Genomic DNA, 24,891 nt, shown 5'->3' with positions numbered 1-24,891 from the left:
TGACTTCGCATATCACCTTCTGGCTTGTACTCCCTCCCCTCCACCCTGCCCCCAACACCTTCTTATTCTGGCTTCTTCTCCCCTTCCTTTCCAGTCTTGATAAAAGGTCTTGGCCTGAAACAATGACTGATTAGTCCTTTCCATAGATGATGCCTGACCTGCTAGGTTCCTCCAGCAGCTTGTATTTGTTACTCCTAATAAAGTTCATTTGACTAAAGCCAATTGATATACACATTTAGAAGCTATAATTTATTTGCCAAATTGTCTTGCTAAAAGTATTTTCTCACATAAGTGATACATCTTTGGTTACATTTTAACCATAAGGAGATTCTTCCAAACTGCTTGAAGTATACTGGAAGAGATTCAAGTTTTAAAAAAAACTCCTTTAATGTATTGTATATATATCATGAAAAGTTGTAGGATTTATTTAAGTAAGTTTTAACTGTTGTTATTTTTAATTAAAAGAATTTTGTATTTTGAGGGCCCAAGTGTACCATTTTAATTTTGCTGGATTGAATGTTAAAATTTAAAGCCTTTATTTATTTCATTCTTTAAAATGGTTAAAGCTGATTAAAATTCACAGTATTAATTGCCTTCAGTTAAATGAACTTTATTAGGAGTAACAAATACTAGATGTTGGAGGAACCTAGCAGGTCAGGCAATACTGACTGTTCTAAGAGGGTATGCTATTACAGAATCTTCTTAGCTGAAGACTTGCTTTGTTTTTAACTTGTTTTAAGCCAGAGACTTTCCAAATAAGGAGAAATAAAGGATTTGTTCTTAGGCCCCTAGAGCCATTCTCACGACACTACTATGCCCTAATAGCTAAGGAATGAACAGTTAAGAACTAAAAGAGAAACTTTTACCTCTTTTCGACTTTACCTGGCCTAAACCTGGTGAGCCAAAGCCACTCTAAATGCTGGCACACTCAAAACCATGGCTGCCCTGCTTGCACTTGCTTTACTTTTATTTGCCCTTTCGAATGAATCCTGCTCCACAATTGGACACAGTCGAACTCTGAGAAACTGCTGCAAAGCTCTACCTTCTATGATCTTGAGGTAGATCATACCATCCTAAATGTTTCTCCGGTTTGATAAACATAGGGGATTCTCCACAAGAAGACAGTCTGGATAAAGGGTCTCAACTCAAAATGTCAACTGATTATCCCCCTCCATAGATGCTGCCTGACTTTCTGTGTTCCTCCTGGATTTTGTCTGAGGCTCCTCCATTTTGAACAGTTTTGGGTCACTGGGAGTGACTGGGGAATTACACTTCTTCTTCAGGGAAGCTTTAAGCACATCCTTGATTTTTTGGATCAACATGGTCAGGCCTACATAGCCATCTGAGAGTGACTACAGCCTCATCCTTTAAAGGAAGCTTTCTACACAGAAGATGCTACATTGGTTTCGTTGATAGCATTTGCTCTAATTCACTGCACTGAGTGTTGTCTAAGTAATACAGAACCTTGTACAGGACAAGATAGGTTGAACATGTTTTTCAAAGATTGTTAAGTATTTATTTATTCTTCCTGGAATCTGGCAGTGCTGGTAAGGCTCTGTCGTTATTCTCCATTACAAGATACCACTGTATAGTGTTAGTAATTGATTATTAGTAAGTAATAGTGATCAATCTTAGAGTAGGTTAAAAGGTCAGCACAACATCGTGGTCTGAATGGCCTGATCTGTGGGTTGTACTGTTCAAGGTTCCATATTCTAATGTGCCTTCTTCATCTGCTGCGGACTTTGTGTAGGCAATATTACAGTGATTTTCAGGTTGTTATCATTGAAACATTGAAAGAAATGTACATATGCCCATGTCAAGATGAGGTTGCCAACTTTTTATTGATTACCACCATGTTTCCACATTTCCTTACATCATAGGAGGAAGCCATTTTGGTCCATCAAGTCTACACTGGCTCACAGAGCAATATTATTTCCCACTACATTTCTCAGCAATCTGTTCTCACCACATACCCCTCAATTCCACCCCCCCCAGATTCTACCACTAACCTACACATTAGGTGCAATTTATGATAACCAATGAACCTACCAACTTGTGCATTGCTGGGACACGGAAGACAACCAGAATACCGGGGGGAAGTCCATATGGTCACAGGAAGAACATGCCTACTCAACACAGAGAGCACTGGAGGTTAGGATTGAACCTGGGTCGCTATCCTCATCCTTGTGTCTTGTGTTGAATTTTCAGTTCTCAGTAGACAATGAATGCAGACTCATAGGAGACAGGTATCATAACAAGATCACACCTTCGGCAGCAGGATCCGTAAAGCAACAGCAAAATAATTTAACATTTAGATATTTAAGCTTCATGATTGTACAAGAGATGATGAAGTGTTTTGGTGTGATATTTTGCAGATCAATGAGTCATTATGCATTCCACATATTTTTCTTGATAACCACAGTCCCAAACGAGAGAAGGGATTATTTTCCATTGGTCATCAACTATCCATGTCTGCCACAGTCTCTGGAGATGCAATAGACAGGGATAAAACCAGATGCAGATAATTGATAATTTACACAGAAGATCAAAACCAGTTACTTTACAAAGCTTTACTTGCATTGAAATTAACCAGCTGGAGATTAAGTATGTGGGTTCAGAATGAATTGAATTGAATTGACTTTATTACTTACATCCTTCATGTACACGAGGAGTACAAATCTTTACGTAACATCTCTGTCTAAATGTGGAATTTGTAGTAATTTGTAATAAATAGTATGTACAACAGGACAGTCAATATAACATAGAAATACAATTGTATCAGCATGAATAAATCAGTCTGATGGCCTGGTGGAAGAAGCTGTTCCAGAGCCTGTTGGTCCTGGCTTTTATGCTGAGGTACCATTTCCCGGATGGTAGCAGCTGGAACAGTTTGTGGTTGGGGTGATTCGGATCCCCAGTGATCCTTTGAGCCCTTTTTACACACCAGTCTTTGTAAGTGTCCTGAATAGTGGGAAGTTCACATCTACAAATGCACTGGGCTGTCCGTTCCACTCTCTGTAAAGTCCTGCGATTGAGGGAAGTACAGTTCCCATACCAGGCAGTGATACAGCCCGTCAGGATGCCCTCAATTGTGCCCCTGTAGAAAGTCCTTAGGTTTTGGGGGCCCATACCAAGCTTCTTCAACTGTCTGAGGTGAAAGAGGTGCTGTGGTGCTTTTTTCACTGCACAGCTTGGTGATGTGTATGCCGAGGAACTTAAAGCTGTTCACCCCCTCAACCCCAGATCTTTTGCTGTCAACAGGGGTTAGCCTGTCTCCATTCCTCCTGTAGTCCACAACCAGCTCCTTTGTTTTTGTGACATTGAGGGAGAGGTTGAGGTTGAGGGAGAGGTTGTTTACTGTGTCAGGGTGATGACTTCTTCTCTGTAGGCTGCCTCATTATTATTTAAGATTAGGCCAATCAAGGTAGTATTGTCAGCAAACTTAATTAGAAGATTGGAGCTGTGGGTGGCGACTCAGCCATGGGTATACAGAGAGTAAAGGAGGGGACTTAGGACACAGCCCTGAGGGGCACCTGTGTCGAGGGTCAGAGGGGCAGAGGTGAGAGAGCCCACTCTTACCACCTGCCAGCAATCTGAAAGGAAGTCCAGGATCCCGCCGCACAAGGCAGAGTGAAGGCCAAGGTCTCTGAGTTTCTTGTCGAGCCTGGAGGGAATTATGGTGTGGAGTGCTGAACTGCAGTTCAAGAACAGCATTCTCACATAAGCATTCTTCTTTTCCAGATGTGTAAGGACGGTGGGTAGAGCTGTGGCTATTGCGTTGTCTGCTGATCAGTTCTGTCAGTAGGTGGATTGTAGGGGGTACAGTGTGGGTGGTAGCATGCTGCAGATGTAATCCTTGACCAGTCTCTCAAAGCATTTGCTTATTATTGAGGTGAGTGTGACAGGATGCCGGTTGTTCAGACATGTTACCTTGGTCTTTTTAGGTAGAGGAACAAGGAATAATGAGTGAGAGCAGTGCGGTTTTGGTGGTTAAAGAAATGCATATTTTCATTGCTTCACCAAATAATTTGGAAGGTGCCAGCATGATGACAGTGGCATAGGGGAGCAAAATTTGCTGGTACAGGAATTTGGAATAAAAGTCAGTAGAATGTTCAGGTGGATATCAAAAGTACTTAGCATGACTATGTATGATCCATTTCAATGCAAAATTTTTTTTTTTCCAAAAATACTTTATTCAGAAATATTACAAAATAAAAATAATTACATACAGAAAAAGAAAACCATTCGTTGACTGTGAGTCCTTATTCAATACAGTTATTAACAATAAAATTTTGCGTTGACTCTGTTCATTTACAAATGAAAGATGTTTACAGTAAATCATGCGTTTACTCTCAACTCTTGGTCAAGTGTTAAGACTTATTAACAATCAAAATTTTCAACAATAAAGGCAGGCAATGGCTCTAATACTTTCCCAAATTAACAATTCCACCCACTCCTTGGGCACCATGTTGATTATCTGTCCACACCGCTGATGAGGGTAGGTCTCCTCCCCACCCAACCTCTCCCCCTCCTACGGGTGATGAACGTTAAACTGTGGTCCTTCCCCACCGGGCCTTCGCGGTGGCTGCACCAAGTTTGAGTGCATCCCTCAGAATGTACTCCTGCAGACGAGAGTGTGCCAGTCGGCAGCATTCAGTCACGGACATCTCCGTCAGCTGGCAGACCATCAAGTTTCGAGCCGACCAAAGAGCGTCTTTCACCGAATTGATGATCTGCCAGCAGCACCGGATGTTGGTCTCCGTGTGCGTCCCCGGGAACAGCCCGTAGATCACGGAGTCCTCGGTAATGCAACTGCTGGGCATGAATCTTAGTACTGTCCCTTCCATTCTCTTCCACACCTTCTTTGCGAACCCACAGTGTGCAAAGAGGTGAGCCACCGACTCCACCCCATTACAGTCCTCCCGTGGGCAGTGGGGTGTGGAGGAACTGTTCCGGGCGTACAGGAGGGATCTGACTGGGAGGGCCTCTCTCACCGCCAGCCAGGCGAGGTCTTTGTGCCTGTTTGTGAGATCTGGCGATGAGGCATTTTGCCAGATGAACTGGACGGTCTGCTCAGGGAACCACGCCACTGTGTCCATCACGTCCTTCTCCTGCAGTGCCTGCAGGACACTACGTGCCGACCACTGCCTGATGGCCCTGTGGTCAAATGCGTTGGTCTTGAAGAATTTTTCTACGAAGGACAGGTAAGGGGGCAACGACCAGCTGACGGGGGCGTTGCGCGGGAGTGGGGCCAGACCCATCCTTCGTAGCCAGGGCGACAGGTAGAACCTGGGCACATAGTAGTACTTTGTGCCCACATATCTGGGATCCACGCACAACCTGATGCAGCCACACACGAAGCTGGCCATCAGAGTGAGGGCGACATTGGGGACGTTCTTGCCCCCATTGTCCAGGGACTTGTGCATGGCGGTCCGTCTCACCCGCTCCATCTTGGATCCCCAGACGAATCTGAAGACAGCCCGGGTGATTTCCGAGCTGTAGGAGCGGGGGACGGGCCAGACCTGCGCCAAGTACAGCAGCCCTGAGAGCACCTCACACCTGATGACCAGGTTCTTGCCCGTTATCAACAGGGAGCGCGCTCCCCACAGTCCCAGTTTCTGTTTCACCTTGGCAGTCCGCTCCCGCCAGTTCTTGTTGCACGCCTCGGCCCCTCCGAACCAGATCCCCAACACCTTCATGTGGTCAGACCTGATAATGCTCTTGCTCAATAAACAGAGCTCATATCTGTTGCGGGTGCTCCATAGACCCCGCTTGCCAGTTTATGGTTCAGGCTGACGCTTCTTTCTTCTTTAAAGATAGAGACAACTTTCACATGACTTATTTTGCTCTATGGGAAAGCATAACTAATGCTGTCAACTTGAGCGCCAAAATATCCAGTTCCTCAGACCATTGATTCAAACCATCAAACCACAAGGTACTACAATAATTTAGGAATGCAAATATGATATGTAATGATATGTAATCCAGGGAAACTCAGGCTATTGCTGCCTGGTATTCCAGATGAGATATATAATCATCTTATCAGAGGTATTCACTTTATTTTACCCATTTCTCTTCCATCTTATCTGATACCAAAACTAGTTTTCTCTCTATTTCCTTCTTCTGATGACCGATCCTGAATCTGAAATGTTAACTGTTCCCACAGCAACCGTCTGACCTGCTTATTGAGCATTTCTGGTATTTTCAGTTTTAACCAGCCATTAACCTTCTCTTCCTCCAACAGGATCACAACCTTGTGGTTTGGAAGCTTGTGTGCCTCAATCACTCGAGGACCTATGCCGGCTGGAGTTAGGGCTTTATGCTTTGGCTCTTGGTAGGGCTACCCATGCCAAACAGGTCAAAGGATGGAGGCCAGACTAAGAGTGGTCCACTGGTCCTCCAGGTCTGGGGGCTCAGCTCAGGGCTAACAACCCTGATTGGTCAAACAGGTAACATAACAGGTAGCAAGTAAGTGATCTTCACTTATAGCTACAGTACTTCCACAGCTGGTCCAGTTGAAAATTTGATTAGCATTGGCTCAAATGATCGTGGTGGATTCAACAATGGTATTGCTATGGAAAATTAAGGGTAGATATTCATTGATTACAGCTGTCATTGCATCAGTACAAATCAGTTAGCTTCAAAACTTGGGTCTCTGTGTCTCCCTCTGCAGTTGGATTCTTTACATCCTCATCAGGACACCTCAGTCAACACAAACACACCTCGAGAGTGCATGCTTAGCCCACTCTCTACTCTTTGTGGCTAGGTGTAGACCAAACACCATCTATAAATTTGCCGATGACACCACTGTTGGCAGAACGTCAGCTGGTGACAAGAAGTTGGAGAGGAGCATGGTAGATCAGTTGTTAGATCAGAGACCAGCGGTGGAAGCAGTGAGTAGGCTTCAAGGTAAGTGATTGAAAGAGGCTGCAGAGGTTTTGGACCCAGCTAGCTCCATTACGGGCACAAGCCTTCCCACCATCAAGGATATCTTCAAATGGCGGTATCTCAGGAAGGTGGCATATATCATAAAGAACCCTCAGCATCTGGGCCATGCCTTCTTCTCATGACTACCATCAGGGAGGAGGCCTAAAGACCCACACTCAGTGTTTTAGGAACAGCTTCTCCTCTGCCATCACGTTTCTAAATGGTCTACCTCAATATAGCTCTTATGTACGATGTCTATTTATAGATTGTAACTTACAGTCATTTTTTATGTCTTGCATTGTACTGCTACCACAAAACAACAAACTCTGGGTAGCTGGTCAGAGTGTCTTCAGCTGGAAATAGTATTTTTCTGGGACTTGTCTCCGTCTGGTTGTGTGCAGGCACGGGCAGCTCCAGTTCCTGGGGTGTTATGGATCGAAATAAACATTATGCAGTCATCAGTAAATACCCTCATTTCTAAATTTATAATAGAATAGGAACATGATAAAGCAATTCAGGATGGAGTGTCAAGGATACTGCCCGAAAAACTTACAGTCTGAAATGATTTCTCTCCAAAACAAAACAGAACAATCTTCCTGTTTATGAAGTATAATCCAAAGACTGGAGAGTTTTTCTTGTTATGTTTAATTTTACCAGCATTCTTTGACCCCAGCATTCAACCAAATAGTAAAATGATTTCAAGTAGTCAATCTCACCTCACCCCTGGAATTCCTTGTTTGCAAGACATATTTTCAAATTCTTCCCTTGCTTAGCTGACTCACTTCATTAAAGGGAACATCCAGTTTTGGGGATAAATATTTTCATTTCTTTAACATATCACAAATTTTCTTGGTTCAGAGGTCCATGGTGAATAACTCCCTAAGACTTCTATTAGAAAATAGAATCTGATGCTAAAAATATCTAGAATCGTTATTGAAGATGATTATTTTCGCCTTGGAAATGAAAGGTTAAAACAAGTAACGAATAGCACATGTATATTTTTTTAAAGTCATACAGATGAAAAGTCGAAGGCCTTTTTGCTAACTGTCGACGTGGCAGTTGCAGGAGTGAAGGCGGGGAGCGTAGGCATGTTGATGTGAATGGGAATACCATGACATTTCGTCACAGAAAAATTCTAAACAAAAATTCACAGTCAAACTAAATTATCATTTACTCTATTTCTTCGCCAGTTTGTCTATGTCTCAATATATGTTTAAATATTTCAATCGGTCCAACCGTTGTTTTTAGTTACAATGTTGTTCATTTTTCTTACTAACGTCACGCAAGAGAATAACGAAGAATTTTAACAATAGCAAAACATAGGAGCAAGATTCCACTGCTTTTTTGTGAGAAGCTAATTCAGCTACACGTAACATGTACTGCTAACTTCTGAGATAAAGCCTGTACTGAAACACATTTGCTATTTTTGATAATGTAAAACAGATTATTAAACCAACATATAAGATTGCATTTATTTTCCCTGTTGGAACCGTTGTAATCCCGTTCCTTCAGTTCGCAATTCATTTCGGTTGTCATCGTTTTGGTTTTATTGTGTAGAAGACGACAGAGTAAATCGAAAGGATTTTCTTGCGTTTCTCTCATAAAGTGTACTTAATGGGACAGTTAGTGACCCCGGGAGATTACTCTAACTCTGCCCACGAAGGCGGTGCTTTGGGCTCAGATTTCAGAAACGTTTAATAAATTCCTTCTGGAACATTCCCTGGACTGGTTATAAAACGAGAGGTTGGCCTTTTTTCCGTACTGTCGAAGTGGAAAGCTGCGGAGCCGGGAGCCTGGTCCACAGTCCGAGCGGAACGCGCTTTTGGGAACAAAGGTAAGGCTTCCTCAATGTAGGGTCAAAGGAGACGCCTAAATTAAGATTCTTACACACCGTGTAGTTAAAGAAGCGGCTCCACAGGATAAGCGCGCTAACACTTCCAGAGTTACCCCGGTCTCTTCGAATAACCAAATTATTCGGTTCTAAAGTCTCGTGCGGCGAAATTAAAGAACGCGAATTATAACTACTTTCCGAGTTAAAGGAAAGAACTACCAAGAAAGATATTTGACATAACTAGGTTAACTGCAAAGCCAACCGAAGAACACCAACCGGAAAATCAGCATCCCCGCCCCCCCACCACCACCAATGAAGCTGAAATGTTTGCCACGTTGAGGTCTGATCGAGGGATGGGATATATTTCTCCGAAGAGATGCTCGGTGCAGAGGGAGATGAAATGGGCGGGGTGGGATTGTCATCAAGGAGAGGTCATTGCCAGTGTAGACAAATTATGTGATAGTGCGGTTGGAATAGATCCACAGAAATGCACTGGACATGGTTACCACTTGTAGTAAAGTTACGCATGGTTTATACAGCGAAGATTGGAAGAAATGAATTAAATCAGAAAATGCCAGGCAATACCCGAGGGTACAAGAGTTAATGTTCGAGTTATTGAGCTTCAGATTTCCAACACTCGCACTATTTTGTACTTTTATGGAATGGTAGACACAGATCGGTGAAGACAATTGACGTGGCACAGTCTTCAGTGATTTCAATAGGAACAAGAGCCCACCAATTTGATTTTAAAAGGAAAGCTTGGAGATTAACATTCATTGTCAGCAAACGGAGGGACATTTCTGTGTTTGATGTCTTCACGGATTTCGTCGCCTTTAAGTTGCTCCTTAATTCAGTCAAGAGATGACCTGAAATGATTGTACTCGCCGAATTACACTTTGTAGATAACTGTCGCACTCCCCATCACGCTCTCTGTCGCTGCCAGATCTCGAGGGAGCGGCAGGGTTGTGCCCAATAGGCTTTGACCTCAGAGCAGATCTGGTCAGATACTGCCGAGGCAATCTGCAGATTCCCACCGATCGTCTTCATTAGCTAATGAATCAGTAGACCCACTTGTTCAAATTACTTGAAATATGCATGAAAAGTAAAAAGGGTGACTCGTTGGGGGGAGGGGGTGGTCTAAGAAATCTATCACCAAGAGTGGCTGGGTAGTAGCTACCAGATTAGGTTTGCTGCATATAGCAAGTAAATCATTCCGAGAGACAAATCTGTATGAACTGATACTCATTAGCAGATACATTTATCTGTTACAGCATTGGAAGAAGCAATCTTACAATCCTGGTGGAGACAAAGTCATGCATTCATATGGGGAAAAAAAACTGTTTTATGTTGAATCCCATGCAGAGTCAGAAATACGCCCGTCGGTACCATGGTATGACATATTCTTCACTCCACCATTAAAAGTGGGGCAGGGGACCAGTCCAGCTTTTGTGAGGAATGCAAAAGCTGTGCTGGGAGCAACACCAGGCATACCTAAAAGGAAGGTGCCTTCTTTGTGGTACTGCAAAACTACAGATTCTCTGAACAGCAGCAACAGAGCAACACCATTTTATCATCAGATCACAGGTTTACATTCCTACTACAGCTCACCATGAATAATGGTGGACAATTAAAGAATTAATGGGAAGAGGAGGCTTCAAGAGCATTCTTATAGTCAGCAATACAATAATTGAATGCCAAGGATGAAGCATTTGCAACCAATTTCAGTTATTAATGCCAAGTGGGTGATCCATCTTGTTTTCTTCCTGAGAGCGCCATTGTCAAAGAGGCCAATATAATTAATTGCACATGATGTCAATAAGTTCTGAGTGCACTGGATACAGTAAGCGCTATTGGATTAGACAATATCCCAAATGTAGTGCAGAAGACATGCAGTCCAGAACAAGCCAGACTGTTCAATGAAGTTGTAAGAATGGCATCTTGACAATGTGAAAATATATCCTGTTCGCAAAGAAGCAGGACAAATCCAATCCAGGTAGTTATTGCCCAATTAGTCTCCCCTCACTCATCAGCAAAGCTGTCACTGGCAATGACATCATGTTGCACTTATCAATAAACTCTTTGGGTTTTGAGCAAAAGTTACTTCGAACTTTGAAATTTGAACTTGACGTCTCACCTCAACATAGCCCTGTGGACTAAAGAGCTGAACTCCAGAGGGAGTGCGAGAGTAATTGTCATTGACAAGATGGAAAACCTCTAGTGGTTGGAAGATGGTTATGGTAATCTCAGGTCAATCATCTCAACCCAAGGCATTGCCTATACTCTGCAATTTAATCAATGGCCTTCCTCCTTGCGTAAGCTCATAAGTAGGTATGTGTAATTACCCATAGAAAAATATTCAATTCTAATTCCATTTACAATTCCTCAATAAATAAACTATTCCATGCCTGTATATAACGGGACATGTGCAACATTCAGGCTTTGGTTGAAAAGTGCCAGGGAATGACCATCTCCAACAAAAGAGATTCTTACCGCTTTTCATTGAGGTTCAATGACACTACCATCACTGACACCTCACCATACTACCCGTGGGTTTCCATTGATCAGTACTTAATTAGAATTTTAGTTGGGAGAGTAGGTCAGATACTGGATATCCACCATTTGAAGGTATCTCAGTACTGGAATACTGTCCATTTGTTTGGGATGAGTACGATGCCAGAAACACTTAAGAAGCTCAGTATCAACTAGGATAAAGTAAGCTGCTTGACCATCTAACACACAAGACATTTATTCCCTCCACTACTAGTGCACAATGACTGCAGTATGTGTGATCTACACAATTTATTGCATTTACTCAGCCTGGTCTTTTCAACATCACCTCTGAAATCTGCAGCATGAATCAACAGGAAGACCAAGGATTTCAGGCCTATGGGAACTCTGCAGGCAGCATGCCCTCCTTCAAGTCAATCCTGTTCTGACTAGGGAATATTAGGTCCTGAGTTGAAATATTAGGTCTGGCTCTAAATCCTGGAATTCACTCACAAGTAGAATTGTGAGAATATTTTTATTAGAATAAATTCAGTGTATCAAGAAGCTGCAAAATAACAAATTTCATGACATTTATCAGTGATATTAAACTTAATTCTGAAGGTGATTTTACTCCACTTTATGAGGAATAAATAGCTTAGGGCAACAAATGCTGAACTTGCCCATGATACACAGATCATGAAGAATACAAGCTACTGAATTAAAGAAAATTTTAGTCCAGTAGATTTAGTAAAAATATGTACAGTACATTCAGCTTAATTGGGGCACATGGGACCAGTACCTTTTGGCCCAATTAAGGGGCTGCCCTAATTCATGAAAATCGTTAAAAAGGTGTAAAGAAGATAAACTGGGTTACAAATTATGTATTTAAATGAAATACAGGACAATTTTGAATATTACTAGCATTACTACAGTAGTTTTAAATTTTGTATTAGTTCCTAATAGTTATTGACATAGGAATTCATCCAGTGCACACTGTTGTTTTCTTTTGACTAAATGAACAAATTCAGCACAGCCACCTTTTGACAATTGCATCCTCCAAATCTTCATTTTCATTGTAATGTTAAAAATGATTGTTAATACCTTCAAATTCTCCATAATTACTAATGGCTGAAGTAGTGAAATCAATTCATTTTCACTCCCACCTATTTCTGTTATGTCCAATCCTGAACGCTTGAAACTGCAGTGAGCAAAACAATTCTGAATTGTCTTACTGCTTCTTTCTTGCCAACTATCAGTATCAAAAGTCACTGTTCTCTGAAGGAAAGCACACGCAACTGTTGCTATTTAAAATCTGTTCACTCTAAGCATAGTATAGTATCTAATGGCCCCACAAATGCATGCGATTGATGCTAGTTAGAAATTGTTTGGCGATATTTTCCTTTTCCAATTAAGTGGCATAGTGTTCCAAATAAACAAAGGGAATCCTGGTTATTTTCTGGGTTAGTTTTTGTTCTTTGTTCTTTGTCCCAAATAAGCAGCTGTCTTAATTAACTGATGGCTTATTTAACTGGAATCGACTATAATAAAGTGAATGTACTGCTATGAATAAATATTTATCTATTATAAGTAGAGGAAAGGTTTTTTTAAAGTTATTAGTACATGTGGGGAAATCATTGTTGGCATAGCAACATGTGGCTTGCCTGCAATTCCTGTTGGTTAATACTGTTGCAGAAGTATTTTAGATTAGCTCCCTAAAAGTATTTTATTAAGGATAGGACACCGAGTTACTGGCTTTCTGAACCATACAAGAGATGTGATGAGAATTAATACATATGGCAAAATTTTGCACAGTTAGGTTATGACAGAAAATGAAAATTAAGCGCTTTTAAGTCCATGTTCACTCCATCTCAGCAACCCCTCCTCTCCAACTGTCCATCCATTCATTACAATATTTTGTTTCATCAGAAAATAACCAAATGAACTGTATACCCTTTATTTGTATTTGTTATATCTTTCAGAATGAACTTGGCAAAGATGTACATCCCCTTGAAAAGATTTCAAGGTACAAACTAAGCGGCTGCAAACCTTAGGTTACCATTTATAGTATTTTTGACTGTTAGCATTTTCAACAGAGACAGCACCATGTTTGCCAACCATCATTTCATTTTGGCATTTCAACTCATGTCACTTCTGATTTCACCAGAAAAGGCAGCTTCTTCACCGGACTGGAGCCTCTCAATATAATTTTCACATTCGACATGGCAATTACAATTTCAAGACAAATATGATTTTGACCTGAATTCCAGAAATATTGTTCACCTATAGAAGAAAATTGCAACAAATAAAGTATTTAAAATTATGGAAGTATCATGTCTAGAATTAAACTCCTATCCACATATAAACAAAAACTAAATGGCTTGAAAATTGAGAACTGTGGAACTGAGAAATGACCAGGTGTTGAATGCATCTATAATGTGTCGATATAGCTCTTTGGGCTGTCAGCCTAGCTTATTTTCATGTGAACCACTCTGTATTCAAGATGACTATTTTAAAGAGTTGATTACCCTTTATGAAGCTGGAGCATATCAGGCATTATATTCTGATATACAAGAATGTAACAGCTTAGGCAAACATGTATTAGAAAATATCGATAAAGTATATTGATGCAGGGAGAGTGAGACACGATTCTGGTATTTACATTTTAGTATATAGTTGCTTATTAGAAACAGGGGTGGTTGAGCAATTCAAATTGTTCAAGTTATTTGCTGCTCTGAAGACATCAGAAAATGACCGCTTGTGGTTTTGATGTGCTTAGATGAACAGGTGGCCATTTATTCACTCATTGCCAGTAGTCATTATTCAAACATCAATGAGTCGGGCTACAGTTTTTACACAAACCTAACTGCCTCACTAAGCTAATTGTTTCCACCTGTTTTTGGCCCACTGAACTCGTGTCCTCCTATCTCAACTCCATTTTTAACCCCGCTTACCCGGTACAGTCCCTTCCCATCTACATCCATGACACTTCACATGCTCTCCTCTGTCTGGCAGAACGGGTACTTGCACTTAACATCTTCTCTTTTGGCTCCTCCAACTTTCTCTAGACTGAAGGTGTAGCCATGGGCACTCACACGGGCCACAACTATGCTTGCCTTTTCATCAGCTACATAATCTATGCCCAGACTAACACTGATAAAGCTCCCCAACTCTTTCCCCACTATATTGATGACCACATTAGTGCAGCAGCTTCATGCACATGTTGAGCTCGTCAATTTCATCAACTTTGCCACCAACCTTCACCCTGCTCTCATATCCACTTGGTCCATTTTTGAAGTTTCTCTACCTTTCCTTGATCTCTCTAACTCCATATCTGGAAACAGATTATCTAACGACCTCCTTTACAAATCTACTGATTCTCACTGTTAGCTTGCTTATACTGTACCTCCTCCCACCCTGTCACATGTAAGAATTCTATTTCCTTCTCTCAGTTCCTCCACCTCCACCACATTCTGTTCTCATGATATGGCTTTCCATTCCAGATCACCTGAGATGTCCTGTGTTTATTCAGAAAATGTGGTTTCCCCTCCACTGCTATCTGAATCTCCACCTCCTTCTCTTTATTCCATGGTGTATTCTCTCCTACCAGATCCCTTCTTCAGCCCTTTGCCTCTTCTGTCACTTCCCAACTTCTCACATCATTGTCTTTCCCCACCTCCCTACCCTTCTCACCTAGATTCACCCATCACCCACTGGCTTGTGCTTCCCCCCCCACCATTTTATTCTAGCTTCTGCTCGCTTTCTTTCCAGCCCTAATAAAAGGTCACAGCCTGCAATGTCAACTGGCCATTTCCCTCCATAGATGCTGCCTGACATGCTAAGTTCCTCCAACATTTTGTCTTTGCTGCTACAGTTTTCACTAAGCAGCCCTAGAAGTGGCAGTAATTCTGTTGTCAAGGTAGCTCAACAAGAAAGCTGATCAGAACCAGGTGATAGCAAGAATTACCACTTTCTGATTTCCTCTGTGGGACCAGGCACACATAGCTGTAACCACCATTCTTGACACAATCACAAGATAGGCTGAATTTGTATATTACCTGTTGGATGGGCACCAAAAGTCTTCAGGATTTTCTGTTGAACTCCAACTGGAATAGGTGAAATGTTTATGGCAAAGTTTAAATGATTAAAATTTGATTGTTTCTAATATATAAAGAGGGCTGTGAAATTAATTCAACATGATGGTAACCATCTAAATATTGTGTTTAGTTTAGGAGAAATATTTTAAATATTCCGAAAATGTTATATATATTTTCTTCAAAATAATATGATTAATTTTTTTAACCTACAACAGCGTTACTGGTTCGCATTTACTGGGTGAAACCATGGAGATGAAATTCATAATCCTAAACCTGCTGCTTGCCATGGTAACAGCAGACCCCATGAAGCTGAAAGAGCACACTTCCATCCTGGCAGATGGTACAATGAACCTAGCACTCAACCTCTACAAGACAATGGTCAAGGACAAGAAATTCTCATCTGATAACCTCCTATTCTCTCCGGTGGTGGTGGCTTCCTCCTTGGGAGTGATGTCTCTGGGTGCCAGAGACAACACGGCCAAACAGGTGAAGTCCCTCCTCAACGTCAACCTGCGCGATGATGCTTTCCATCCTACTTTCTCAGAGCTGTTCAATGAAGTCAGCAATGAATCTGCCCGCAACAGCACTTGGAAGATTGGTAGCTGCCTTTATGGGCCCAGTTCAATCAAGTTCAATGATGACTTTGTTCAGAAGAGCAAGGCACACTACAAGCATGATCATTCCAAGGTTAACTTCAGAGATAAGAGAAGCTTGGTTCAATCCATAAATGAATGGGCATCTAAAACCACAGAAGGAAAACTCAAAGAAATCACCAAGGATGTACCCAATGTTGATGGTGCTTTATTTGTCAATGCCATGTATTTTAAGCGTGAGTATTATTATTATTTATGAAGGGATTAGTGTTAAATTGTTGCAGACTTCAAAAAGAATCATCGCTGTGCAGGCACTTGGTCACAAATTAAATTATCACCTTGCTTTTGCAGCTCATTGGGCTGAAAATTTCCAACCGAGCATGATTGATACAAGAGGTTTCTTGGTATCCAGAGGTCATACTGTTTCTGTTCCCATGATGCATCGTACAGGTAGACACTCATTACTTACATAGTAGTCGTTCGATCACTTGAGCCGAGTAGGATGTTCTTATAAGGGATTGTGTATTGGTGGGTCCTCAGGTGGCTGTAGAGGTCGTTCAAGGATTCACATATTCTGGTGCAGTGTGGGAAGGAGTAAGTGGTGGCTACGGTCTTTTGGTTTTTCATTTTCTCCTTTTGCAGCTGCTGCTTGTTCTGTGCAGCAGAGTGGAGATCGTTCTCATGTAGCACAGCTCCCTCTTGATCAGATTTCCTCCAGGTGTATCTATTGAGTGCAATGTCTTCCCAGTTCTTAGATGTAATGTTGAACTTCTTATGGCTAATTTTGATGTTATTATTGAAAATTTTCCTTTGCCCACCAGGGGCTCACTGACCTTTCTTCATAGGAATCATAAGAACCAAAAAAGTTGATAGCTTAAGTGACATTACACTTGTTACACTTCTGTGTTTTGGGGGAAAAAAATCTTGATTTCTCATCTCCAATTGCTACAGAGTGACCTCAGCTGGAGATATAAAGATAAGAAATTCTGCAGTTGCTGGAAATCCAAGCAACACACACAAAATGCTGGAGGAACTCAGCAGGCCAGACAGCATCTCTGGAAAAAGAACAAGCAGTTGATGTTTCAGGCCGAGACCCTTCATCAGAGACCTGGCCTGCTGACTTCCTCCAGCATTTTCTGTGTGTTGTCAGCTGGAGGTATGTTTGGTTGAATACGAAATGAGGAAAGGATTACGAGGGGTGATTGATAAGTTTGTGGCCTAAGATTGAAGGAGTCAATTTTAGAAAACCTAGCACATTTATTTTTCCTACATTTACACACTTAGGCCAGCGGTCGTGGAGCATACAGATCCCTTCTTTGTAGAAGTTGGCGTCTTGGACCTTCAGAAGTGGTCCACAGCAGGGGTGATTGATAAGTTTGTGGCCTAAGGTAGAAGGAGATGAGTTATAACTTTCTGCATTATTACCTAAAGAGTTGAACTGCACGTGTATGTAACAACAGCTGTATCACTCATCTCCTTCTACCTTAGGCCACGAACTTATCAATCACCCCAGCTGTGGACCACTTTTACAAAGAAGGGATGCATCTGCTCCACGATCGCTGGACTAGGTGTGTACATGTAGGAGGGGACTATGTTGAAAAATAAATGCGCTAGGTTTTCTAAAATTGACTCCTTCTACCTTAGGCCATGAACTTATCAATCACCCCTCGTAAGTTTGGTGGTGATGCTTTTCCTGATTGGATAGCCAGGACTCACATATGACTGAAGAGAAAACAGGCTTGCAACCAGATTCTAAAGATCAAGCCAGTGCCTTCAATAAAAGCGGGGCGGGAGTGGGGGGAACAGACGAATAAAAAGTATTATTTTTGGTGACGTTATTTACAAAGATTTCTGCACTTGGAGTCTATGTTATTTAGTGGAAAATAAATTTGGTGAAGTATTAATACAAAAAGCTTGGCGATTACATTGGGGAAGGAAGGGTGCTGTATAGGTTACATGAGGTACATTGTGAATTGCTTCTGGAATGGTAGACTTTCAAAGGATCGTCTGGCAGAGTGATAATTAGAGTGAATGTGAGAATTCTGGTGAAATAGTATTGATCTGAAATGTTAACGCATTTTTCCGCACAGCTCCTACCTGATTTGCTGAACATCTCCATCAGCTTCTGTTTTTGTGCCGAGTTTCCAGGATCCACAGTTATGATCAATGGGGAAACATGTTCAATAATTACAATTTCTAACATTTCTTTTTTCTAGGATTATATAGCTACTATGATGATGCAGATAATAAAGTTCAGCTTGTGGCGATGCCTCTTGCACACAAACACTCCAGCATGATATTCATATTGCCACATCACGTGGAGCCACTGGACAGAGCAGAGAAATTGTTGACCAAGGAACAACTCAACACCTGGTTTCGCAAAATGCAAACAAAGGCTGTTAGCATCTCTCTACCCAAAGCCATTGTTGAAGTCAGTCATGAACTACAGGTAGGAACCATGACTTAAAAGCTTTTGTAGAACCAAGGAACTAAATCATAGATAAGTTCTTCCGTGACTGGAATACGGGTATCCCCCGCTTTATGAAAGCTCGCTTTACGCCAGTTCGCTTTTACGAAAGACCTACATTAGTACCTGTTTTCGCTAACCGAAAGAAATCCGAAGAGGATTTTCACTTTTACGAAAAAAGGCGAAAAGGGAAAATAGCATTTAGCGTTTGTTTTGCAGTGAGCTGTCATAGAGGCAGCGCATACCCCGAGCACTGAGAGCAGAGCAAAGCACCTCGAGCGGTGAGAGCAGCGAGACCAGTGAGAGCAGAGAGAGCAGAGTAGAGCACCTTGAGCAGTGAGAGCAGAGAGAGCAGAGCAGTGAGAGCAGAGCAGAGCACCTTGAGCAGTGAGAGCAGAGAGAGCAGAGCAGAGCAGTGAGAGCAGAGAGAGCAGAGCAGAGCACCTTGAGCAGAGAGAGCAGAGCAGAGCAGAGAGAGCAGAGCAGAGCAGTGAGAGCAGCGAGAGCAGAGCAGCGAGAGCAGAGCAGTGAGAGCAGAGCAGAGCAGCGAGAGCAGAGCAGAGCAGCGAGAGCAGAGCAGAGCAGAGAGAGCAGAGCAAAGCAGCAAGAGCAGAGCAGAGAGAGCAGAGAGAGCAGAGCAGTGAGAGCAGAGAGATCAGAGCGCCCCGAGCAGTGAGAGCAGAGAGAGCAGAGTGCCCCGAGCAGTGAGAGCAGAGCAGAGCAGAGCGCCCCGAGCAGTGAGACATAATTAAGTGTTTCAATTGTGGTGAAGGAAATAAAGTCATTGTGCGTGTGTTGAACTTGCCTCCGTAAGTGAAACTACACTGTACATATATTATTTCTACTTTATATAGGCTGTGTATTTATCATATCATTCCCATATAAATTAATGGTAATTGCTTCACCGCTTTACGCCATTTCGGCTTACAAAAGGTTTCATAGGAATGCTCTACTTTTGAATAGCGGGGGAAACCTGTCTACAAATACACAAATGGGATTGAGTTTAACAGCCGACAGGTAATGTTACAGCTATATAGGACCTTGGTCAGACCCCACTTGGAGTACTGTGCTTAGTTCTGGTCACCTCACTACAGGAAGGATTTGGAAACCATAGAAAGGGTGCAGAGGAGATTTACAAGGATGTTGCCTGGATTGGGGAGCATGCCTTATGAGAATAGGTTGAGTGAACTTGGCCTTTTCTCCTTGGAGCGGCAAGGATGAGAGGTGACATGATAGAGGTGTATGAGATGATGAGAGGCATTGATCGTGTGGATAGTCAGAGGCTTTTTCCCAGGGCTGAAATGGCTAGCACGAGAGGACACTGTTTAAAGGTGCTTGGAAGTAGGTACAGAGATGTCAGGGGTAAGTTTTTTTATGCAGAGAGTGGTGAGTGCGTGGAATAGGCTGCCGGCAATGGTGGTGGAGGCAGATATGATAAAGTCTTTTAAGAGACTCCTGAATGGGTACATGGAGCATAGGAAAATAGAGGGCTAAGGGGAACCCTAGGTAATTTCTAAAGTAAGTACGTGTTTGGCACAGCATTGTGGGCCGAAGGGCCTGTATTGTGCTGTAGGTTTTCTACGTTTCTATATTTCTAATAACATATTTTAAAAAAATCTTCTATTTAAACTTTAAAGAATGCTGTGTAGGAAATTATAATTTCCAGACTTGGTTTGTAAACTAATTGCCTCTCACTGGTTTTGACTGATAAAACATCAAATACTATTGTACATTCATTCACTGCCTAAATGTTTATTACTCCATGTTAATTTGGGAGAATAAAGGTAACTTAGAGCTTCTTTTCTCCACTACCAACAACTTCTCTCTTAAACTCCTCTCTGTGCACGTGTACAAGGAGCTGATAGATGCATAAGTGACTATGACTGAGTTCATATCGTTTTGGATGCCTTGGCAGCCTTTTCTCTTTCCCAATACAAGGCCAAATCTCTGCACAGATTACCTCACCATCCAAGAGCCTTTGTCTTTCTCCATATTGTCCTCAACTTGCTTAATGCTTTCTCAGTCTCATTCCCATTACACTGCTGAACACCTCGTTATGGAATTCCTGTTAGATGTTCAAAATAAGGCTTCCCAGTTGTTTTCCCTTTAATCAAAACTTGTCATAACCTTATCGCAAAAAGTAGCTTTCAGTTCTGGGAAATACACCCTTTGATTTTCTAAAGCATTCTCAAACCATGTGAGGGTGGTGAGTATATCTGGAATTACATTAACAACATTTAAAAAAGTATTTGGACAGGTAGATGAATAGGAAAGGTTTAGAGGGATATGGACCAAATGTTGGAAAATGAGATTAGCTTAGATGGAAATTTTGGTTGGCATTGACTGTTTGGGCTGTATGATTCTGTGTTTTTTATACAGTGCTCTTGCTCAAAAAGGTTATTTTTTAAAATCTCAAATCTTTATTTTAACCTCTTAAATCAGATTTCTAACTATGGTACAACAATGAAAACAATCATACTAAACTTTTAAAATCCATCCTCTGTGAATATTGCCATGATGGTGTGTCACCTTGTCTTCCATTGTTCCTACCTGTGTGGTAATGACATCATTTTCCACCAATGCTGCTTTTCCATTATGCAAGTCAATTGTTCTGCCGTAACTTGATTCCATTCTGTGTGTTCATTTGTAACTTTAGTACTCGTAACTATTTTTCATCATTAGTATTGGAATCCCTATGGCTTTGTACTTTACCTCCTCTTCCTCACATATATGTTAGCATTTAAAAAAACTGGAGTCAGTTTCCAAATGTACACAGGCCTCTCTTAACACTCATATTGTCTCCACATTGCCAGATTGCCTTTGTCTGTTTTTTGCTACCTAATATTTAAAAGACTGAAAATGTCTTCTTTCACCCCTTATTTTAAATTGTTCCTCAATAACAGATTTATGATTTTGAACAATATTCATAAAAAATTACTGTTGCCCAAATTCATATTGGATAGAACACTTGCAGCTACCAGACAATGCACCTTAATGTTATCTGATTGGTCTGGATACACATTCAGTTTCTGAGTGAAAAAAAAACCGCAAATCCAGTCTGCTATCTAATCACAAGATGTATATTTTTGACCTGAAGCCAGAAGTAAACTTGTGTTTTTGTTCGTGCTGAGTCAGTATTCATGAGATCAGTTCCTAGGGTGAGAAGTGTACATTCAATTTCTAGATAGTCAACTATTTGGAAAGTAAATATAATGGCTCATTGGATTGTCAAATAAGCTGCTTCACTAATATCTTTCTATCACGCTCTATATTTGTGAGTTTTAATGCCCGCACTGGAATAAGATGAAGGTCAAAAGAGTGGATTGTTGAGATTAAGTAAATGTTTCTCTCTATTTCTTACTGACATATGGTAGATATAGATTACAAATGTAACTTGATTTTATTTTTCTTTTCCAATGATAGTTTTAATACTGTGAAAATCTTCTGTTATCTCTTAGAAACATTTGCAAGAGTTGGGCCTGACTGAAGCTATAGATAAGAACAAAGCTGATTTCTCCGGTATCACAGGCAAGAAAGACCTCCATTTATCCAGCATGTTTCATGCTGCTGCTATAGAATGGAGCATTGAAGGAAATGATATTGATGAAGATGTACATTCTCGTGAAGAGATGAAGACACCCCAGCTCTTCTATGCAGATCATCCATACATCTTCCTGGTCCGTGATAACAAAACTAACTCTATACTCCTCATAGGAAAGTTGGTCAAACCAAGAGGCAGCAGTCATGATGAATTATAAACTTGAATTTTTTTTAAAGTGCAGTGATATTTTGTACAAATATTAATGACCTCACATTCAGATTATCTGTGTACTTGAGGTAGAGTATTAATAAGTATTATTATGGTTGCATGATGCTAAACTGCAGTGGGGTGGGGTAGGCCAGGCAATAAACGATATTACTTGTATTTGAATCACCAAGGTTAAGCTCATAAAATGCCTAAAACGTGCAGTTTGGTTCACAAAAGTAGAAGGCTATTGAAGTCCTCCATTTTTGACTGACTTACTGCCTGTAATGGCGTTTTGGGCAGCAGTGAAGGTTCTCCATCTCTGTCCTTCATCCAAATGTAGGATTCTTCATTGCTATTTCCTTAACAGTTTTGATTGACCAGTCATGGTTGTTAGCCCCAAGCTGAACCCCTGAAAATGAAGGACTGGTGAATCACTTTTACTCTGGCCTCTAACCTTTTTTTCATGGGTGACCATACCAAGAACCAAAGCATAATTTAATTTTAGAGACTTGCAATTAAATACCCTAACTCCCTATCACCAGTTAAATAAATGCACTTTTCAATTACTGAATTTTTGTTGAGTTTTATCTCCCTTGCAAATTCCTATTACATTTAAGAAACGAAACTTAATAATCTGAATGAATTCTCAAAATGTAATTGTCTCATTATTTCTTAATCATAGTGACCTACAACAACACAAGCTACTTATTTGTGCATGAATGTGCTTAGAAAGTGAGGTTGTTATTGTCACCACAGGGATCAATTATCCTTCTATACAACTAAAATAATGATTTTAATGAGAACGAAATTTGCTGCAGTGTTAGCTCTATTTTTGTATTTTTTTGCAAGCTGGATCAACTGAATAACTTTTTCTTCCTTCCACTATTCGTAATAAAATGAACAAAAGTACTACTGCTATCTGGTTTCTTTTCAATTAATAGAAACAAAGTGAATACTTCAAATATTTAAGTGTAAGGTAATTTAATTTTAACAAGATTCCAAGCAAAGTCTTTTTAAAAAATCCATAGATAAAAATTAAGTATTTTGGCAGCTGCTCCATTTCCCTGTATAAAGTTTAATGGTCAGTGCCTTACCCAAGTGGCAGTTTAATTCAGGAACAATGCATTGCCTGGACAGAGTTTAATGGAGTATTTTTGGCAATATTGAGAAGATTAAAAATAAAACAGGAAATGCTGGAAATAATCAGCAGGTCACGCAGCGTCTATGGGAAGCAGAACAAAATTAATGTTTCAGGTTGATAACCTTTCAAAGTTGGCAAGAAACCATGTTTAAAACTGCAGTGAAGGAGTGAAGAAATTGTAAAAGTGGCAAAGGGCATTTCAATAGCTTATACGATGCTCTTTTTCTAACTGATTCAGATGAAAAGTCATCAAATGAAACCACTTGTATCAGCGTTCCTAGACATAGCCTGATCAATATAGAGTACTTCAGGCAATTCCATGTATATTCCAGATTTTCAGCAGCTGTAGTCTTTTAGCTTTTCTAAAGGGGAGTCTATGAAGGGAAAATTCATTCCCATTTAAATAATTGGAAGAATGGCTATTTTAAATGGTGTGTGCTGTTTAATTTCTTGTTAAATAAGAATTCACTAACCTGACTTGGCACTTGAGTATTTAGTATTTATTTTACTAGTGAATCATTATTTACAACAGGCCAGTGTGCAGTGTGTCTAAAGCAAAATATGCACAAGATATGGAAAAGATGAGCTTTTTGTTCTGGTAGCACAAGACCTATATGGTACCTAACAATATTGACAATTTGAGATCAGGAAGCCAAACCAGATGGAAGGAATGAAATATGTGCCCTGGAACTTTCAAATAGGCATTGCTAAATGTTCCAATCTAACAGATTTCCCAAGTCCAGTTTGTCAGTTCACCCTACTGTCGACCTTTACTTAGTGCACCACCATCTTACTGAATGGACTCATGACTCATTGATTTCAATATCAAAAGCAAAGGGGAAGGTATAGTATTAGATAATGAAAATAGTTTAATGTCCATAGGTATCTATCTAAATGTTAGATAAAAGGTTACTTCTTTATATCAATTGGCTCTGAATATCAGAAAGTCAGCAAGTCTCCAGGGAAAGAGTCATCAAACATCAAATCTATTTCATGTTTTGCTTATATCCATGATCATTAACCATCCGCAATCTTATTGAAGTAATTGGTCAGTTTATGCATAATTTAGTGTTTTCATCATTTTATAGAACTCAGTGAAATTAATTATGCAAATTTACTTCTCAAGATCAATCTAACTCTCTTGAAGCCTATCAGGTTGTAAAATATTTACACCTGGAAATAATTTTTAAAGTCTTCCTCAGGCTATTCTTTTTTATTTAGTCAAAATCTCCCTTCTCATTTCTGCTCCTTGGCTTCCTTCCATGGCAATCCTATGCACCTAATTCCAATCACACCTGATTCCCAGATTTTGCAATGGCTGAACATGTAAGGATGAACTCTTTAGTGTGGATAATCTATTTAGCAGTATATAATGTCCTACAGCAGTTCCCACTGGCAAGTCCTGTCAAAATTATTATTGGCCTGCTGCCAGAAGACCACATCTGAGAGTGCTGATCAATTTCTAGATATACTGCTCACTTACATCTCCTTTTCATGATCAGTCTTCAAATTTCCTTCCATAATGCTCATGCTCTTGGCTTTCTCCACAAAAGAATTTTAATATCACTTTTCCTAACTGTAAATAGCCGAGTCCTTAACCCAG

At 40.7% G+C, this 24,891-nt stretch overlaps 1 protein-coding gene across 3 annotated transcripts; it reads left to right on the top strand.

Annotated features, from left to right (window-relative positions):
- The first annotated feature begins 8,643 nt into the window (after nucleotides 1-8,643).
- On the top strand, nucleotides 8,644-23,056 carry LOC140204277 (serpin H1-like). 3 transcript variants are annotated; one of them, XM_072270860.1, is made up of 6 exons: nucleotides 8,644-8,761; nucleotides 13,225-13,268; nucleotides 15,555-16,168; nucleotides 16,284-16,382; nucleotides 18,149-18,381; nucleotides 21,858-23,056. In XM_072270860.1, the coding sequence occupies exons 3-6, from the start codon at nucleotides 15,586-15,588 to the stop codon at nucleotides 22,155-22,157; spliced, it is 1,215 nt and encodes a 404-aa protein (XP_072126961.1). In that variant the 5' UTR covers nucleotides 8,644-8,761; nucleotides 13,225-13,268; nucleotides 15,555-15,585; the 3' UTR covers nucleotides 22,158-23,056. The 3 variants fall into 3 exon arrangements, with proteins under 3 accessions (XP_072126961.1, XP_072126962.1, XP_072126963.1); XM_072270861.1 differs by lacking the exon at nucleotides 13,225-13,268; XM_072270862.1 differs by lacking the exon at nucleotides 16,284-16,382.
- The last annotated feature ends 1,835 nt before the right edge of the window (nucleotides 23,057-24,891 follow it).

The sequence above is a fragment of the Mobula birostris genome, chromosome 10 (genome assembly GCF_030028105.1).
Source record: "Mobula birostris isolate sMobBir1 chromosome 10, sMobBir1.hap1, whole genome shotgun sequence".
NCBI lineage: Eukaryota > Metazoa > Chordata > Chondrichthyes > Myliobatiformes > Myliobatidae > Mobula > Mobula birostris.
This window is presented reverse-complemented; position numbering and strand designations above follow the sequence as displayed.

Excerpts from the sequence above, each read along its gene's own strand:
- LOC140204277 (XM_072270861.1), top strand. The coding sequence starts at position 15,586 with ATGGAGATGAAATTCATAATCCTAAACCTGCTGCTTGCCATGGTAACA. Across the intron at positions 16,169-16,283 it reads CAATGCCATGTATTTTAAGC|CTCATTGGGCTGAAAATTTC; the intron begins GTGAGTATTATT and ends TTGCTTTTGCAG. Across the intron at positions 18,382-21,857 it reads AAGTCAGTCATGAACTACAG|AAACATTTGCAAGAGTTGGG; the intron begins GTAGGAACCATG and ends GTTATCTCTTAG.